Source organism: Ogataea haglerorum (genome assembly GCF_019207285.1).
Source record: "Ogataea haglerorum isolate 81-453-3 chromosome Unknown 81-453-3_NODE_5_length_632335_cov_97.011461, whole genome shotgun sequence".
Taxonomy (NCBI): domain Eukaryota; kingdom Fungi; phylum Ascomycota; class Pichiomycetes; order Pichiales; family Pichiaceae; genus Ogataea; species Ogataea haglerorum.
Genome location: NW_025065155.1, coordinates 64,552 through 83,060, shown reverse-complemented (window position 1 = coordinate 83,060; position 18,509 = coordinate 64,552). Strand labels below are relative to the sequence as shown.

The window sequence follows — 18,509 nt, the reverse complement described above, 5'->3', positions numbered from 1 at the left end:
TTTGCGCTACATATCCGTCCATTAAAATATGTCAAACTCATTTCTGGATCGAACATGGAAGGAAATCGAGCCCGCTATTCATGTGATTCTTGGTGACGAGAAGAACTCCTCTCTTGACTCATTCATGTACACACAGACGTACACCAAAGTTTACGACTATTGTACTGCTGCCTCTTCTAGAAGACCTGCTGCGTCGAGCGTTGGAGGGGGGCCTGGAGATGGTTCTGTGAGGCTGGTTGGCGGAGAACTCTATGCCAAACTCAAGGTGTATTTGAAACACTACCTGGAGAACTTGAAACAGAAGGAAGGAGAGTCTTTTCTTCAATTCTACATTAGAACCTGGGAAAGATACCTTATTGGATCCACACGGCTGAACGATGTCCTCGACTATATTAATAGATATTGGGTTACCAAAGAACGGGGTGACGGCCACAGAGAGATATACGACATTCTCAGTTTGTGTTTGCTTTCCTGGAGAGACTACAAATTTCACACAAATCTAGACATTTTGATGTCCGAGATCATGGAACAGATTCGTGATCAACGACTTAACAAAATCGAATCTATTGGGAACTTAAGTGTGGCCATCAAGTCTTTTGTTCTTTTAGGATTTGACGTGAACGATTTGAAGAAACAGAATCTATCTGTCTACATTAACGATTTTGAGAAATCTTTCTTGACGGAAACATACAATTTTTACGCTGAGGAATCTCAAAACTTCATCAAGGAGTACGGAGTGGTTAATTACCTTGTGAAAGCAGAGCAGAGAATAGAGGAAGAGCTGAAGAGGCTTGAAGAGCTAAACGATCATACCAGAAGACCACTAAACGACTGTTTGAATGAAGTCTTGATAACCAATCATGCAGATGTCATTCGCTCTGAGTTAACTCCTTTGCTTGACCAAGAAAGATATTCAGATATCAGAAGAATGCACCATCTTTTGAAGAGAGTGCCAATGACTATAGATCCACTTTTGCAGCAATTCCAAGCGTACGTCAGACAGCAGGGTCTTAATGCCGTTGAAGAGCTCAAGTTGCAGCTAGAGGCCCAACAGAAGGAACAGAGTGCTGCTGTGGAAGAAGATGGAAAGTCAAAACCAAAGAAAGGGCTTGCATATGATGTGGACGCAAAGATATACATTCAAACCCTTCTTAAAGTTTACCACAAATTCCAAAATGTGGTAAAGGAATCTTTCGAAAACAACGAGGCATTTGTGAAGGCCCTGGATAGCGCATGTCAGTCCTTCATAAACTATAACCCAATTGCCACCCCTAAAGACAAGTCCAAGTCCAAGACACCAGATCTTCTTGCTAAATATGCGGACGAGATGCTTAGGAAGAAACCTGAGGATATGTCTGTTGACGAGCTCATGACAGTTTTCAAATTCATTGACGATAAAGAAAGTTTCGAGGTTTGGTATAGAAGGTTCCTCTCCAAGAGATTAATGGGCTCGACAATGACGCCAGAAGATGGTGAAAGGGAGGAATTGATCATCGGCAAGCTAAGATCGGCCAACACGCAAGAATACACAAACAAAATCACGAACATGTTCAACGATATTAGAGTTTCGAGGGACCTTGGCACGCTGTACAAAGAAACGATTATGCTGGAGCCTAATCCGAAAGACTACGTTTCTGACTTGGAACCCCGGATTTTGGACTCTGGTGCTTGGCAGTCCATTTTCAATAAGAGCAACGAGTCTATTTTGCTGCCACCAATGCTAATTAACACACAAGAGAAGTTCGCTTCTATATATCAGTCGAAGTTTCCTGGGCGGCAGCTGAGCTGGATTTGGAATCGGTCCAAAGTCGAGCTGAAAGCAAACATTTCCAAGCCGGGGAAACCTCCATTTTTGTTCACTGTCACGCTTTTCCAGATGGCGATTTTGTACCCATTCAACGAAGCAGATACGCTGAGCGTTGCTGAGTTGCTAGAAGCGACTGCTGCTCCGGTGGATGTGTTCAAAGCTAACATTACTCCTCTAGTCAAGAACAAGCTCCTGATACAGAATCCTCCAGGTGAGGAAGCTATTGCAAAGCCTCATACGACTTTCACCATCGTGAAGGAGTACACATCTAAGCGTATCAAAGTGAATTTTGCATCAGGAGTGAAGATAGCAGATTCAAGAAATGAGGAGAAGGACACCAACACCGAGATTCAGATGCGCCATCACGGTATTTTGAAAGCCTCTATCGTGAGGGTGATGAAAGCTAGAAAACATTACAAGCATGAGCAGCTTACGAATGAAGTTTACAAGATGATTGATCGATTCAAGCCTACTGTGGCCGACATCAAGAAAGCTATTGAGGTGCTTATCGATGAGCAATATCTTGCACGAGACAGCGAAGGCACGGGATATGAATATTTATCATAGCATCATATTATACCTGCTTTAGAAATTTATACTCGGCAGGTCGTGTAGTCATTTTTTTCATGATAAAATTTCATCTCTGAGTAATTTAAGAGGCGGTTTTTTTATCTACATAATTGATTATCAATATGTCCTCACTAGGTATGTTCCGAAGCTATTTTTAATGACTAACATGTCAGAGCAGTACCAAAAAGTTTCTGAAGAACAGCATAAGAAGGTTCAGGTAAATCCTTATGGACCAAATCCCAGCGATTTTCTTTCGAACGTTAGATCTTTCCAGTTGATCGAGTCTACCTTGAGAGAAGGCGAGCAGTTTGCGAACGCCTTCTTCAGTACGGAAAAAAAGATTGAAATCGCGAAGGCTTTGGATGACTTTGGTGTCGACTACATCGAACTGACTTCTCCTGTTGCCTCCGAGCAAAGTAGAATCGACTGTGAGGCTATCTGTAAACTTGGGCTCAAGGCCAAGATCCTGACTCACATTAGATGTCATATGGACGATGCCAAGGTTGCGGTCGAGACCGGTGTTGATGGTGTCGATGTGGTCATTGGAACCTCTCAGTTTCTGAGACAGTATTCTCACGGTAAGGACATGTCTTACATCACCAAGTCTGCCGTTGAAGTGATTGAGTTTGTCAAGTCCAAGGGTATTGAGATCAGATTTTCCTCCGAGGACTCATTCAGATCTGATATTGTCGACCTGCTCAACATCTACAAGACTGTTGACAAGATCGGTGTGAACAGAGTTGGTATTGCTGACACTGTCGGCTGTGCCAATCCAAGACAGGTGTATGAGCTGGTCAAGACTCTGAAGTCTGTCGTGTCATGTGACATTGAATGCCATTTCCACAACGACACCGGCTGTGCCATCGCCAACGCCTACACGGCTTTGGAAGCAGGCGCAAAACTCATCGACGTTTCTGTTCTTGGCATTGGAGAGAGAAACGGTATCACGCCATTAGGTGGTCTGATGGCCAGGATGATTGCTGCAGATCGGGAGTACGTCATGTCCAAGTACAAGCTGCACAAATTGAGAGACCTGGAGAATCTGGTGGCTGAGGCTGTGCAAGTGAATATTCCGTTCAACAACCCGATCACCGGTTTCTGCGCGTTCACCCACAAAGCCGGTATCCATGCCAAAGCCATCTTGGCCAACCCTTCGACCTATGAGATTCTCAACCCATCTGACTTTGGTCTGTCCCGTTACATCCATTTCGCCAACAGATTGACCGGATGGAACGCTATCAAGAGCAGAGTCGAACAGTTGAACCTCAATCTGTCGGACGCCCAGGTCAAGGAGGTTACCACTAAGATCAAGAAGCTTGGAGACGTGAGACCGCTCACAATTGACGATGTGGACTCGATAATCAAGGACTTCCATGCTGACATCTCGACTCCAATAATTCAAGCCAATGATGGCCCAGGTCCAGTCGACGAAGAGGAGGCCTCGCTTGACAATGTCAAGAGACCTAAATTGAACTAATGTTCTACTAATACTGTGTAGAATAAGTATTCATAACGTTACGTACTAGATAAATCTGTTGGAATAATTGTTTGGCTTAGTCTTTCTTCATCGACGACTCAAGGTTGTCGAGTTGCTCCTTCTGCTTGGCCAATTGTTCTCTGAGCTTAGCAATTTGCTCAGCCTGGTGCTTCTTGATATAGTAGTCCTCTTGGGCCTTTTCCCGTTTCTAATTGAAGTTAGTAAAAAAGTAGGCGAGTGTTGCTATGCTTACGGTAAAAGCGTCAGAGGAACCATCACTGCGGGTAGAGCCTGTGGAACCCTCCGAGTAGAGTCTGGCAAGAGCCAATCTGTTGGTTCTGGAAGCAAAAGCGACGTTTCTGGAAAGCATGATTCTGAATCGATAAATTAATGGCAAGGCTCTGACAATTGCCCAATGAAAAATTAATACCGCCATCACCGGGGCCAGACACAGGGCTACCTAACGAAATCCGGGGGAGATCGTCGCGTCGATAATTATTTTTTGCAGGTGAAAAATAATTAGTTCTAGTCGAATGTCTTTGGTAGTGCACCAGAACGGCATTGGCGTCCCCTATGTGTTGCGCTTGACTGGGCACAAAGGCGCCGTGCTTGCGAATAGATTTAATGAAGATGGGACTCTCGTGGCTTCTGGGGGAGTGGATCGAAATTTGATAGTTTGGAAGATCCCAGATTCGCCAGAGCTGATCAGGGAAGAGCTGCCCTACGATTACAATGTGGCTACTATAACCAAGTCAGCCATCACCTCGATAAAATGGTCTCACCTCAACGAAAACCATGTATTTGTCGCTTCTGCTGACTCGACAGCAACTGTGCTTGATATCACTAAAAACAAGAAAATCAAGACGTTTCACCATAAGATGTGTATCAATGAAATATCCAATTCGGAAAACGACATACTTGTGACATGCTCAGATGACGGATCAGTGAAGTTGTGGGACTCACGGTCGAGATTTGAAATTGACACCATCCAACACAAATATCCTGTTCTTACAGCTACCATAGATGCGAGGGACCAGAGGTTCTATTTTGCAGGAATTGAGCCAACAGTGTTCTGCTACGACGCACGCAAAAGGGGCACATTCTGCTGGGAAGAATGCAATCAGACGAATAATGTGACCTCGCTTGTGTTGTCTCCAGACGAGTCCTACCTTGTCTCCAAGTCTGTCGATAACACGATTAAATATTACGACTCGAGGTTGTTTACAAAGGGACTTCGGGCACGGCCGTACGTTTTTGACGGATCTAAAGCTTCTGCAGAAGATTATTTGATACGTTTGAAATCAATCAAGAAATCTGACGGCAAAGAATACATCATTAGTGGATCCAATGATGCTCATGTGTACGTGTGGGACTTCGCCAGCCGGAGATTAAAAAGTCGGCTTGATGGACATCTGGGGGCGGTGCTGGATGTGGATGCGGTTAATGACAAATTAGTTAGTGGCTCCATCGACGGATCACTAATCTTACGTTCTCTATATGATTAGCCAAAACGGACAGTTTTTCGTTGACCTTTAAGCTTTTGCAGGAGCTTACAGGAAGAAGCGTTTTCTTTTTGCATTTCAAAGTCTGTCTTGAAGATATCAATTGGCTCGTCTTTGACTTTGGACTCATTTTCTGTGGTACGTGCCAAACTCTGTTCGGTGAAGAGAGGAAGCTTCCAGGTCCTCATCCCATTTTGGATCGTGCTCTCAACACCGAACAGCTTCAAGCCGTCATCATAATCATCCTTTTGCACACCCAGATCCATTTTATAACGAGTTGGAGAGCGAATTGGCTCGTATTCCGCATGAAAGTCCTCAAATAATTTAAGAAACTCGAAACGCATAATGTATTCCTGCATTCCTGTATTGTCAATCAATTCTTTGGTTTCGTCCGCTTTTGTCTGGCTTCTTTTCAAGTACATTTCCTTCTCGATTGTATTGTCTAATATCAGAGTTTCGACGTACACCTCCCTGGTTTGTCCAATTCTGTGAGATCTTTTGATTGCCTGTGCTTCAACTGTTTTATTCCAGATTGGATTGATGAAAAATACATTGGTTGCAGATATGATTGTCAATCCATGTGATGCCAATTTCACATCCATCACCAGAACAATACCACCACTGACGGAGGTGTCCCACAGATCGAATTTTGTCAAGTTATTAGATCTCTCCGCTATCTTGACATATGTCGAGTACATGAGGTAGTTCATGCCCAACAGGTCAAGCAGTTCAGTGAGATAATAGGCGCTATTTTCGAACTCGTAAAACACGATCGATTTGATTCCTAAGGTTTGGTTCTCGAGTAGTCGTGATGTAAGATACGACAACTTAACAGATGCAGTACCCAAAATTCGAGCATGGCGCAGATGCGACGCAAAGTTTCCTTCCGGTATCAAAGGTTCTGGAGTTCTAGGGGTGTTGCAACCCTCAGGAATGTACTTGATCTTCTTTCGTGGCGACTGGTTCAAAGACTCAAAATGATGTCTCGTGGTCCGCTTCTGGGGTTTGGCAGTTATCTCGAGTTCTTCCTTTGCAGGGTCAAACTCGTTTTTCCACTTCGGTTCGTGGTTTATTAGCCGAACACTGTCCAAGTCAATACTGTCCTGGTTGGAAACTCTTGATGGTCCACGCTTCCAACTTTCCTTGGAATCGTTGGATCTCCAATATTTGACCCAGAACTCTTTAGAGCTTTCCTCCAGTATTCTTTCAAACAGAAAACTCTCTTTCACGAGCCGGTTTTTGTAAAATAGTTTCTGAACAGAATGCAGTTGCGGATACCCATAAACGCCTATTGGGTTGTGGAAATCGTCTACTTCGTACTCGTAATTCGCAACTGACATGTTTTTGTGGAACATCAACGGCAAATTGGAAACGAAATAGCTCATTTCGTGAACACTGCAATTAGTTCTCCATCGAGAGTTACTCAGCGCAACTTTGGCCGTATAGATAGAGCTCTGCAGCAGCTTGACATCTTCTTTGGAATACCTATTTTTGATAGTATTCAATGCGTAGTTGCAAATGCTAAGCAGATTTTCAATGTCCTGAATAGAAAAGCCCGTCCAGTAGAAAGTGGCTTTTTGAAGGTTATTTATCAGTCTTCTCAAAATGCTTTTATTTGACGGGTGAAACATGTAGTCCCTGTCCGTTCTCTCAGAGGTAACCGCGTTTGTCGCAAGAACTGCTATGAATAAATTGATGGACAACTTATCAAAAAACGAGGGCTTGAGAAACACCGGCTGGTGCGTTAGTTTTGGGAGCTTGATGTCAAATTCCACATCTTTCACAGAATGCCTCACAAGCAAATTTTGCAGTATTTGCATTAGCTGGTGGTCTCCGTTCAAGCTGTTATTTTCGAAAGGTTTGACTACATTATTGAGCCACAGCTTCGGGTTTGTACTCCAAGGCTCAACTTTTAGGTAATTGGACACGACAGTACCTAGTTTCACCAAATCGTCTCTAGCGTTGAATTTGCGTTTGATTGTATAGTCCTCTTCTGTTTCTTCCACGTGTAGATTAGTGAGTCCAAGGGTAGGTGTTCCTGTGATAGTCCACTTGCGCTCGACAGCCAGCTGCTTGGCTAGCAGCACAGCTCGTGTGGACCTGGAATTCATGGAATGTCCTTCGTCAATGATCAGCCTCTTCCAGTATATTGACCTTAAAATTGAGTCTGGTTTTTCAGACTGTCTTGAGAAGTAGTTTAGAGATATGAGAACAATGTCATTACTGATAAGCTCAGCCACGCTTTGAGGAAGCTCAGCCTGTCCTTGTAATTCCAGTATTTTCAAGTAGTTCTCTTGTACATGTTTTCGAATCTCGATTTTCCATTGATGGAATAAATTATCGGGAACGACGATCAATGACGAGGATGTCACAAAGAGCTTTCTAGTCTCAGTGACAACATCTCGACTCGTTCTTGTAACATAGTTGGGAACTTTGAATTGCGATATCTCGAAGCATCCCAAGTTGGCTTCTAACTTCTGGACGCAAGCACGAGGTAGCTCGTGATAAAACTGCTTCCACTCTATAGAGTGCTCGTTGATGTGTTTGGCACATATATCCAAAAGGGACAGCATATGTTTATGACTGGCTCTCGTGCGATTCTCCCGGGGAATTTCAGATATTTGGTACTTGGAAAGGCATACAAGGGCTAAGCATATACATGTCTTTCCTAAACCCATATCTTCCGCCAATATCCCTCCTCTAGGGGTATGGTAGCATGTTGCATTTTCCATGAAGTTCAGTGTTTGGATGTCCAAATAAAAGGATTTGCTGCCTCGAGAAAGTACGATCAAATTGGGAACGGGAACCGATTTGATCGAGACTTCCTTTTCGTACATCTTGGCAAGACTCCGTCTCTGATAATTATATAGGTCACTTTTCATCCCAGGAATCTTCCCATTCAAGATTTCACTGATGGTCTCTCTGGACACGGGATCCAGTTCTTCTAAATCGAAATTAGGTGAATTGACTTGACTGTATATTCTGATGAGTCGGTCCTCGATTGTTTCTTTCTTGGGTTCTTCTCGACATCTCATATACGACGAACGATTTATCATCCTTTTCAGATGATGTTCAAAGGGCTCGTCCAAGCACATCTTCCCTATGTTTGATAAGTTGTACGCTCTGAATTGGCTCATCAAGGGAAACAGAAGAATGCTATGGCTTTTAAGGTACTTGAGCAGCTGGAAATCCGTCGCAAGACTCCAGGCCTCTTCATCGTAATCTAAAACTTTAATCAAGTTTAGCATGACAGCCTTGTACGTTTTTGCATGCCAACTGTCTGCACGGCCCCCACGAGCGTATAGAGATCTGAATTTCTGCACCACTTGCGAACCGTTGACATCCTGAGTCAGCACGTAGAGTCTTATAACTGAAACTTCGCTTTTAAGTGGCTTGTATGTCATCCTTACATGGCCCCGAGAGTTCAAATAGCGCAGGTCGTGCATAATTGTGCTCATTCCTGTACCTGGCCGCAATTCCAGATCGCCTTGATACGGCAGCTCCAGCCAGCTCCAGCCATCGGGGGCCTCTAGACCTTTGGACGGCATTGGAGGCCGTCCATACAGATACAAAACACCTAGTGGAATGAATAGATCCAAATTGTTTGTGATTGCTGTCAGCTCACTAAACAAGTGCGCATGGCTCATTGATGAAGGATCCAAATTGATTTAGTCTGATACATTTTACACAAGCCACAAGGCGGCGGTGCTAATAAATAGACCGCTGAAAATTGGAAAAATAAAATCGTGGTGCCAGTGCTTCTCTCGAACATGGCGAGTCGACTATTCAACCCGCCAAAACTGGCAAAGCTAAAGGAGTTAACAAAATTGCAATGCGATATATTTAGAACCACATACAATCCCGAACGTTTGAGAACAGAAGCTCAAATTTTGAGAAAGCCACTGAAAGGTCAGATAATATCGAACTACTACGGCCCTGCCGATTTCCCAACCGTGTTCCAGATTTTCAAACTCTGGCGGGTGGACGATTTTAGACTCGTCAACGAAGACGAAGATTACAGACAGAGAAGAGTGACAATGTTGAGGAAGAGAGGAAAAGGCGCTCCAAAGAAGCTGAAGGCTCCAGTGGAAGCTCCAACGAAGAAGCGGAAGTAAATCTGTACATAATGCTAACCGATTAAGCTACCTATCTTTATACATTAAAACAGTCTTTTATAATCGAAGCTGTGTATGAAGTTCCCCAATGCAATGTTTTTAAGTACTCCGACCAGTGATACATGGTTCCATTGATTAACGACATCTTGAATGTTAGCTTTGGAGCCATCGCGCTGTAACTCTTGGAGATTGTTGAGATTGAAGATCATCATCGACCTGATGTGGCTATAGATGATTTCCTTCAAGCTCAGGGGTCGGGCCATTAGCTGGAAATAGTGTGTGTCATTGACTGTAGTTCGGCACTCGAAAATAACACCTCCGGGCAGTCTTTCTTTATGTTTGGCTTTGAGAAGAAGAACCACTATTGGTAGATGGTTAAGCGTGACCAGAACAAATTCCAGAGCAGTATGAAGGAAGAGAGTGAGAAGCCGACTGACTGCAAAGTTCAAATAAAACGCAACCACTGTAGGCAACAAGTAGACCAAAAGGGTGAATATAATGATACCGAAAAGCAACTGGTCAAACTCATAGTTATGCGAGTCAATTCTATTCCTCAAAATATTGTACTTTTTCCCGTAGAATAGTCTAAAAAGAGACTGTATGATATGCCATTGCCAATTGAACACACGAGTTGAGGCAAAATAGAAACAGCGCAAGTGCAAACTCATTAAATCTAGCAGGTCCATAATGGAAGCAATGAGCATGCTAAGTCCGCCAAAGTTGACTAGCAATGTAATAGCTCGAATGATAGTGGACGAATTGTTCAAGATTGTTCGGAGTACATATTCATTCCAGAAGTCCAGCACCCACATGAAGAGCTCTCCGAAGAATTCGGCAAGTTCATTGTTCAGCTTAAAGCCACCAGGGAAATTCATGAGCCATTTGACTAGGTATAGTAGCGAGTCTTCAAATTTCAAGATCAGTGCATTCGTTCCCTGAACCAATAGGTTGTGATATTTGGACAACAAATTTGACACTATAATACCCATCAGCAAGTCATCCAGTATCAGCCAAAGTGAATTGTAGAATTTGATGTACTCACTGGGAGAGAATCTAGTCCCTTTTATTAACAACTTCTCGGTTTCATAATTGGAGTTTCGCAGCCTTTGAAATTGTATAGGAAGGTGGTGAAACTGCTTTGCTCTGAAGGTGAGCTGGTGAAGTACAAAGCTGCAAGTTGATGGAGTGACATATGTCTTGGTTTCTGGATTGAACCATAGCGGATAGCTTAAAACGCTGATTAGTATTTTGCAAAAAGGTCGAAAAGCTGCACAATACAAAAGGAGCACAAAGGAGCCAATCCAGTTGATACAATGACCGATGGTGTCTGTATACAGTGAAGTTTTAGTTTTGTGGGATTGTAAAAGTTTGTATCTTGTATACTCTGTGAGATTGATGAATTTCATGACATCTTCGAGGTCTCTGGTTTTCGATGGAGTACCAAAATGCAAGCCCAATTTGTTAGGTGCTGTTCTAGAACAAGGGAGCACATCCTGTGGCGTCACAGTCCAGAAAATATCCACGGAGATTGGGTTAATGGAGTAATATTCTAGTTTTTTGGATAGGGGAGGCTTGAAAAGAATGAGGTTCTCATGCGATTCCATGACAGGCTTATTTGTGCGATCATCAAACTTGAAGTTTCTATAGTTCAAATGATGGAAGTTGACTATGCCGATAATCTCTAGACAGAGGTTGTTTTTCTCGATTTTTAAGTTGAGCTTTTTAAAGTTTGAATACTCAATATAGTCAATCACCACTATTTGGCTATTGAGCTTGTATCCAACGACAACCAGATTGTGGTCAGACACAGGATTCAGCAAATCCGTGGGCCAAAAAAAGGAGACAATAGACTTTTGCATGAGCTAGTGCTGCTCTTTGGGCAACAAGACAGGACTAGTCACGAATTCAACGACAACTTGATATAACAGGACAAAAGCCAGCGTCAACAAGAACAGCACTAGCAGGAGTTTGATAAGGACGCTCTCGAGAACCAACTTGAGGCTATATCAGAGTAATAAGATAAACTAAGACAATCAATCAGTTCAAAAATAATAAAATGGATTTTTACTATGCACCGTCGGTGATCGACGCAAGTTAACCAATGTATGTATTACTTGACTTAACTTTTTGCTAACAGATAGAGACATATCTTAATTACCACGATTCAGAGTTCTCGGTCTGCTCAGCTCCCTCAGCAGCCCAGTCAGCAGCAGAGGAGGATTGAGCCCAGTCAGCGTTGGTTGGCTCAGCAGTCCACTCAGCCTCTCCCGTTTCTGCAGCAGCCTCAGCAAGCTCGTCAGCAAGCTCATCAGCGGCAGAAGGCTCGTATGTTGGTTCTTCAGGGTCTCTGTAAAAGTACAAGTCTGGCATAACAGCCCATGGCTCTTCTCTATTGATGAGAGTACCTCTGAGTCTCAAGACCTCTCTGGCGAGCAACCACCAGATCAGACCCGTGGAATGCTTACCCTTATTGTTGCATGGGATAGCAACATCGATGTACTCTGCTGGAGAATCACAGTCAACCAAAGCGATGACTGGGATGTTAACGTAGGAGGACTCCTTGATGGCCTGGGCATCGGTTCTTGGATCTGTCACAATGATTAATCTTGGCTCTTTGAACGATCTGGTGATGTAGTTGGTGAAGGAACCTGGGGTGAATCTACCAGCAATGGCGGTGGCCCCGGTGTGGGAAGCAAACTTGAGGACAGCTCTTTGGCCGTAGATTCTAGAAGAAACGGCAACAACATCGGCTGGGTTTGGAATAGCAGCGATGATTCTTGCAGCGAGAACAATCTTCTCCCAGGTCTTGTTAATGTTGATGATGTTAACACCATCTGGTCTGGTCTTGTAGATGTATGAGGTGTTGTGAACGTTGGTGTTCTTAGAACCCAAGTGGGCGTTGGCAGCAATCAACAATTGCAGATCCTCCTGAGTGAGAGAAAAGTCAGCCATCTTGAACAGGTATAGGTTAAACTAGCTGTAGATACAGGTCTGGTTTTTTAAAAATTTTTTCAAAGATGAAAAATTCACCACTAGGGCAGCTTCGGGGCTTGCACGGGGGCTCGTCGCCTAGTTACCGCGCGGGCGTCACGGGGGAGAAAAAAACATTCGCAGGGCCTACTTACTTGGTGCGAGGGGGCTCTCTCAGTAAAGTTCTGCCATTTTAGCACTGGTGAAATAAATTTGCGGTCCAAGGAGTCTGAAAGACCTTATAAAACGCACGTGACTAAAACAGCTGTGCTAAATTTAAGAAAACTGTTCAGCCTCATGGAAGGCAGTGCAAGGATGCCATGATTACTAAAGATCGATTAGATAAATTTCCTTCCTTATAACATCTCGATCAACTTTGGAACAGCTAGATACTTTTTCTGTATTATTTGATAATCCTCATTAACAATTGCATATATGTCCTGGGATTGGATGCCTCGGCTCCTTCCCGAAGATCAGACGGGGAAAACCAAAGCGCTGAGATTGAAAATTACAGTCAAGTATGGTTATATCACGTTTGCCGTTACCATGATCCTTGTTCTGCTGATTCCTTACTGGAATCGAATAGCAAAACCCATTACATGGAAAATTTACAGAAGTGTTGCTCGCCGAATCAAGATACTCCGTTTCAGAAACAATTACTTCACACTCCATCTGGAAGTGATAAAAACCATTCTGTTTTGGACAGTTGTTCTTGGTGTTCTATCGACACTCGAACTTTACTCCGACATTCAATTTTTGGCTGCTAGAGTAGGACGTGTGGCAACATACTGTCTACCCACAGTCCTGTTTCTAACTCTTCGCCCCTCGCCTTTACCAGATACGTTATATCTCACCTTGCTCCCAATACATAAATGGCTTTCTCGCTTGGTTATTCTCCAAAGCATAATACACACGATCCTGTATATCTGGATTTTTTGGCAACGCAACACTATGATCAAAATTCGGAAACGTGACAACCTTTATGGCATCTACGCACTTATTAGTTTCATACTGATTTTGGTGACCTCGCTTCCAAAAGTGAGGCGGAAGCTCTACAACGTGTTTTTTGCATTTCATTACATTTGCACTTGGGCAGCGGTACTACTGCTGTACGTTCATGTTAGACCACCTATTCCATATCTGACGACAATCAATGTTGCAATCTTGGTGTACCAAATGTACTTCAAATTTCGAATTTCCAAAGTTTCCTCGATTGAGGTGACCCAGCTTTCTGCAAACCTGTTACTCGTGAGCTTTCCGGGATCAGCACTGGCAGTAAAGTCAATAATTCCGGGTTGTCATTTGAGAATGAACGAGTTCGATGAGTCTAATTATTTGAAACAAATCTGGCGACACATTTTTATGCCAGTTCAACATCCTTTCACAATTGCAACTCTTCCATTTGACGAAAGCCAGAAGATGATTGTCAGAAAAGGACGTTTTGATTTGTCATCCGAAAAGAAGTATCTCATCACAGGAGCATATCTACCTCATTTGAGCTTCCTGAAGCCAATGAAAAACGCTAATCCACGCTCGCTCCTTTTCCATACTAAAGTCAAAAAATGTTTGATAGTTGTTGGAGGATCTGCAATTAGTTTTGCTCTCCCAATTCTGAGAACACTAAGCTACAACGGGGCCACCGTGAAGATCATCTGGGTTCTCAGGGATCACGAAGACCTTAAGGTCTTAGATTACTTTCAGAATATATTAGTGAACGACGACTGCATCGACATTTTCATCACTGGGTCCTACAGTCAACAGGAGATCAACAGTTTCAAAAGAGCCATAAGGGAGCTTCATCGTCTCAACAGGCAGATTGAGCTCTCAAACCAGGAACAAGTGCTCAATGGAAAATACTTTCCGCAATACCATGAAAAGTCACCTCTAATGCAATCCAAAGTAAGCTATCAGGCGATGGCAAACGAAATTGATGCTCTTGCTCATGAAAGTTCAGCCCAGAAAAGCAGGGCTGGATACATCCCTCTTCGCCATCACGCTGAGCTACTCAAGTCTGGGTACTCGGCTGAGGATGAAGATAGGTTCGAAAATGTTGATTTGGATCTGGATGGTAAGTGCAGGAACCCCGAACCAATCGTCCCTAAAAGCTCCTCGCTGTATTCAGGAATTCTTGACTTCCCTGCGGATTCTCTCCAACAACGCGACTCCTTCAGCTTGCCTTACTCATCTTCTTCTGGTATCTACGACGACTTGGCAGATTACTGGATTCTCAAAGGTTTAGCTTGTCGGATTGAATTTGGACGACCAAGATTGGGCATCCATTACTATAATTGGTGCACTGGCTCTTCGTGTATTGGCCCCTTGATAGACATACACAACGGGCAGTCGGTGTGTTGCAATGAGATTACAATTGAAAATGAAGGCCAGAAATTACACTATCAAAAGAGCGACGGCCATATATTGGGCTCGGATGCCCAGGACGAGCTTTTCCTCAATGAGCAATTCATAAAAAATAGACAGCAGCGATTCCAAGAAAGAGGAGGTGAATTGGACGAATCTACATGGGTTGTTGGTGCAGGTCCTATTGGTCTTGTGAACAAAGTGCAACTTTGGGCTAATAATTGCGGTTTCAATTTCCATGCGGAAAGCTTCAGTATCTAGTCCCCCCACAAGAATTCCTCTTTCGGCAAAACGGTTTTTGTTGCACTGCCTTTTTCTGATGCGCTCGCTAAAATTAATTCAGTTAACGCTAACGCTAGGTGACATCTTTACATAAAACTAACGTATTTCTATAGATAAACCACTACGCTTTGCTGTTCGCCGCTTTCCCAGTTGCTTTATTTCTCCCCTATCATCATTATCTCATCGACCGCCCGATTATGAGCTTAAAACAGACGGGCAAGTATGGCTCTCAAAAATCTTTCAGGAACCACAACTATACATCCAGAAATGACCTAAACTACGACAACATTACCGACAGATTCATTTCAACCCTAGAAGATAATGGAAATCAAGGGTATTATCGAAGCATTATAACCAAATCCTCGGGATTCCACAACAAGCAAAATGAGATAACAAGTCCAATAACAGGTGAAAATGGGTTCTTCGACAACCCGTTTCTGATTCGCGATGATAACTTTCTACTGAGATCCAACCAAGAGTCGTCCACAAGACAAACTGGTAACTTGTCTGAAGATGATATTGCAAGGCGATTTGACGACCTCTCTGTTAACGACGCATCAGAGTCAGAACCATTTCAAAAAGAGGACGCCAATTTACATAAAGTAAGTGTTGCGAAAGCTTTGGGATTTCGTATCAAGTCGCGGATTCTGAATTTCAGACCGTCCAGAGTGTCCAATTTAAGAAAGAAACCCGTTGGGGACATGATCGAGAATAAACAGCCACCCCAATCAGATATAGGCGGTAGCACGATAGCAAGCCCTCCCAGCTTGAGCAACACGTCAAAAGAGAAAATTAAAACAGAAGTCAAATTCAAGGTTTTGGATGCTCCGGGCCTCAGGAACGATTTCTATGCCAATGTAGTTTCTTGGGGCAGAAAAAGTGATCGGATCGCCGTAGGTTTGGGAACTGTGGTTTACACATGGAGCAACAAAACTGGAACAACACCACTGCAGACAATAGAAGAGGTAATTTCATGCGTTTCATATAGTTACGATGACATATTGGCTGTTGGAACAAAAACGGGACGAGTTATCATATACTCTGAAAATGCAAGGACGATCAATACAACATCAATTCTTAGACCCAGCACAGGCATTTGCTGTATCTGCTGGATCAAAGAAACAAGTTCATTTTTTGCAGGGGACGATCTAGGAGAAGTCACATTATACGAGTTGGTTGAGGTAGATAATGGGCAGAATTCACCTCAATATCGACTCACAGTAGGGTGCTCTTTCAAATGCAATGAACAACAGATATGTGGTATCGACGTAAGTCCGGACAGGCAACAAGTGACCATTGGCGGAAACGACAATTGTTGCACCATCTGGGATATCAGCAATCTGCACAAACCGATACTAAAGTCATGTCTCCCTCACCAAGCCGCTGTCAAAGCCATCGCATATTGCCCATGGATGCCACATTTACTTGCAACCGGGGGAGGATCCAAAGATAGGAACATCCGATTCTGGCACACAAACACCGGCACCTTACTTGACAAAATCCAGACCAAGGGACAAGTTACGTCTTTGATTTGGTCCAAATCGAGGAAGGAGATACTTGCAACCTTTGGATTTGGTGATAATACAGAAAAGCCTGTTTTAATATCTGTTTATTCGTATCCATCAATGAAGTTGCAAGTCAAGCTGGCATCGACATCTAACATTCGGGTATTGAGCGCAGTTTCTTCCCATGACTCGAAGTCAATTTGTACTGCAATTAGCGACCAGTCTGTCCGTATCTATTCCATTTGGAACTCAAAATATGACCTGACAAATGGCGAATATGATAGCGGGCTTTTTGGCAGCGAGCTCATCGAGTTGGAAGAAGGGGTTGATAGCGGTTTCGACATTATAAGATGAACGGTCGATTATCACCAGCTGCCGCAACATCTCGATTGTATAATAAGGTAGCCACAATTAGCACTAAAAATTCACGAGGGAATCCCTTCGAATTCGTTTTTCAGCTTCTGTTTGAGCAGTCGACGCCAATGGCTTCTATTGCGATGCACTAGTAGTCTGTCCATATGAACAATGAGAATAAGCAAAAAAATAATGACAGCTACCACACATGCAATAGTCATCATCTCATTGAAGATGGTCTTGGAAACAAGAGGTTGGTATGGACAGACAGCATTTGGTCCTCCATTGACCCAGCAATTTGAGCTAGAGAGCGAGTTCATGTCAATCCAAGCTGCTTCTTTACCCTCTAAAAGATTAATGAGGGTGCGCTGTTCCAAGGGTGAAGAAGGAACGGTGAAAACATAATCTCCACCTAATTGTAAGCATGCCGCACCGGCTTCAAAATAGGTGAATTTCTCAGAAGTGAGCTGGAATTTCGTAGAGTCCGAGCGGTCCGCGCATGCCACTTGAAACTTTAAATGGCACGATGTAGCCTTCCATCCTGTGGGAGTAACTATGCCACATCTGTTCAAATAAGTGTCTTTCTTAGCTTTGGAGGAATCGTTCTTTCTTTTCAGCGACGACGATATTGTCAGATTTGGTTGGAATGCATCCCAAGACCACAAACTGTACGGTAACAAACTTGATATCTGAGATAAATCTTGGGTGCTCTGACTGATAATAGGGGAATAACCACAGACAAGGGTATCGTGGAATGACTTGGTATCGTACGGGTTCGCTGGAGAGTCGTATGCAAATTGAAACGATTTTGGTTCCGAACATATCAAATTGTCGTTTGCAGTATACGTGATGGGAATACTTGTGTTTGCTTTATAAAGCGTATCAAGATCAGGGTCTAGTTTGTAAGAAGTGTTGACATAAAGATTATTGGACAAGATCACTGGTATGACTCTGTATTTGTCCCCAAAGAGAAAGTTATTGAGGTTGATAGTATCTTGCTCTTCCAAGCGACTTGGACTGCTGGCGTATAAGAGACCTGCTAGTGGGGATGACAGTACCCCAATTCCTGTGCGGAACCTCGACTCCTTATTGAAGGTTGAAAAGAGATTCAACAGCAAGAAGAATATGTTCTTGTTGACTCCAGTATTTGTGTTCTCCAAGACGGTATTTATTGATGTCACCACAGTTGAAATATTGAAAGTGTTTGGGTCTTGGCAACCCAAATTTGTTTGATTCAGGCTCAGATCGCACAGGCCCCAGTCTTCCAGATCTTCGTTGTAGTAAAGGTCTAAAACCAGAGCTTGTACTCCAGTGTATAGGATATCTTGGAAAACAGGAACCGATGAGGAATTGTATCCAAATTGATCGAAAACAATTTTGTTGAGGTCGATGCCGTAAACAGCAGTGTCCAACATACTGTTATTTCTCATCACATCCCTCTGTGTTCTCATAGCAATCGCCCGCACCGCCGCGGTTTCATTAGATTGCAGCTCAGGATATCCAACAACGCTCAGGATGATGAAGGACAGGATTAACAGCATTGTATGTTTAATGCCATTACGTCAAGTA

General features: G+C 43.4%; 10 protein-coding genes across 10 annotated transcripts; 6 read left to right on the top strand and 4 right to left on the bottom strand.

The window, feature by feature from the left end:
- Window positions 1–28: 28 nt before the first annotated feature.
- KL911_001988 (uncharacterized protein) lies at window positions 29–2,374 on the top strand (the record flags this gene model as incomplete). Its single annotated transcript, XM_043197006.1, has 1 exon — window positions 29–2,374. The coding sequence occupies one exon, from the start codon at window positions 29–31 to the stop codon at window positions 2,372–2,374; it is 2,346 nt and encodes a 781-aa protein (XP_043054993.1).
- A 169-nt stretch (window positions 2,375–2,543) lies between these two features.
- Window positions 2,544–3,854, top strand: KL911_001987 (uncharacterized protein; the record flags this gene model as incomplete). The annotated part of the gene is made up of 1 exon (XM_043197005.1): window positions 2,544–3,854. The coding sequence occupies one exon, from the start codon at window positions 2,544–2,546 to the stop codon at window positions 3,852–3,854; it is 1,311 nt and encodes a 436-aa protein (XP_043054992.1).
- A 533-nt stretch (window positions 3,855–4,387) lies between these two features.
- KL911_001986 (uncharacterized protein) lies at window positions 4,388–5,336 on the top strand (the record flags this gene model as incomplete). The annotated part of the gene is made up of 2 exons (XM_043197004.1): window positions 4,388–5,212; window positions 5,310–5,336. 2 exons carry the CDS (start codon window positions 4,388–4,390, stop codon window positions 5,334–5,336), a joined length of 852 nt encoding a protein of 283 aa, XP_043054991.1.
- A 19-nt stretch (window positions 5,337–5,355) lies between these two features.
- Window positions 5,356–9,003, bottom strand: KL911_001985 (uncharacterized protein; the record flags this gene model as incomplete). Its single annotated transcript, XM_043197003.1, has 1 exon — window positions 5,356–9,003. The coding sequence occupies one exon, from the start codon at window positions 9,001–9,003 to the stop codon at window positions 5,356–5,358; it is 3,648 nt and encodes a 1,215-aa protein (XP_043054990.1).
- A 123-nt stretch (window positions 9,004–9,126) lies between these two features.
- KL911_001984 (uncharacterized protein) lies at window positions 9,127–9,471 on the top strand (the record flags this gene model as incomplete). Its single annotated transcript, XM_043197002.1, has 1 exon — window positions 9,127–9,471. One exon carries the CDS (start codon window positions 9,127–9,129, stop codon window positions 9,469–9,471), a length of 345 nt encoding a protein of 114 aa, XP_043054989.1.
- A 44-nt stretch (window positions 9,472–9,515) lies between these two features.
- KL911_001983 (uncharacterized protein) lies at window positions 9,516–11,330 on the bottom strand (the record flags this gene model as incomplete). Its single annotated transcript, XM_043197001.1, has 1 exon — window positions 9,516–11,330. One exon carries the CDS (start codon window positions 11,328–11,330, stop codon window positions 9,516–9,518), a length of 1,815 nt encoding a protein of 604 aa, XP_043054988.1.
- Window positions 11,331–11,625: 295 nt separating this feature from the next.
- KL911_001982 (uncharacterized protein) lies at window positions 11,626–12,423 on the bottom strand (the record flags this gene model as incomplete). The annotated part of the gene is made up of 1 exon (XM_043197000.1): window positions 11,626–12,423. The coding sequence occupies one exon, from the start codon at window positions 12,421–12,423 to the stop codon at window positions 11,626–11,628; it is 798 nt and encodes a 265-aa protein (XP_043054987.1).
- A 969-nt stretch (window positions 12,424–13,392) lies between these two features.
- Window positions 13,393–15,060, top strand: KL911_001981 (uncharacterized protein; the record flags this gene model as incomplete). The annotated part of the gene is made up of 1 exon (XM_043196999.1): window positions 13,393–15,060. One exon carries the CDS (start codon window positions 13,393–13,395, stop codon window positions 15,058–15,060), a length of 1,668 nt encoding a protein of 555 aa, XP_043054986.1.
- A 218-nt stretch (window positions 15,061–15,278) lies between these two features.
- On the top strand, window positions 15,279–16,940 carry KL911_001980 (uncharacterized protein; the record flags this gene model as incomplete). The annotated part of the gene is made up of 1 exon (XM_043196998.1): window positions 15,279–16,940. The coding sequence occupies one exon, from the start codon at window positions 15,279–15,281 to the stop codon at window positions 16,938–16,940; it is 1,662 nt and encodes a 553-aa protein (XP_043054985.1).
- Window positions 16,941–17,011: 71 nt separating this feature from the next.
- On the bottom strand, window positions 17,012–18,481 carry KL911_001979 (uncharacterized protein; the record flags this gene model as incomplete). Its single annotated transcript, XM_043196996.1, has 1 exon — window positions 17,012–18,481. The coding sequence occupies one exon, from the start codon at window positions 18,479–18,481 to the stop codon at window positions 17,012–17,014; it is 1,470 nt and encodes a 489-aa protein (XP_043054984.1).
- Between the last annotated feature and the right edge of the window lie 28 nt (window positions 18,482–18,509).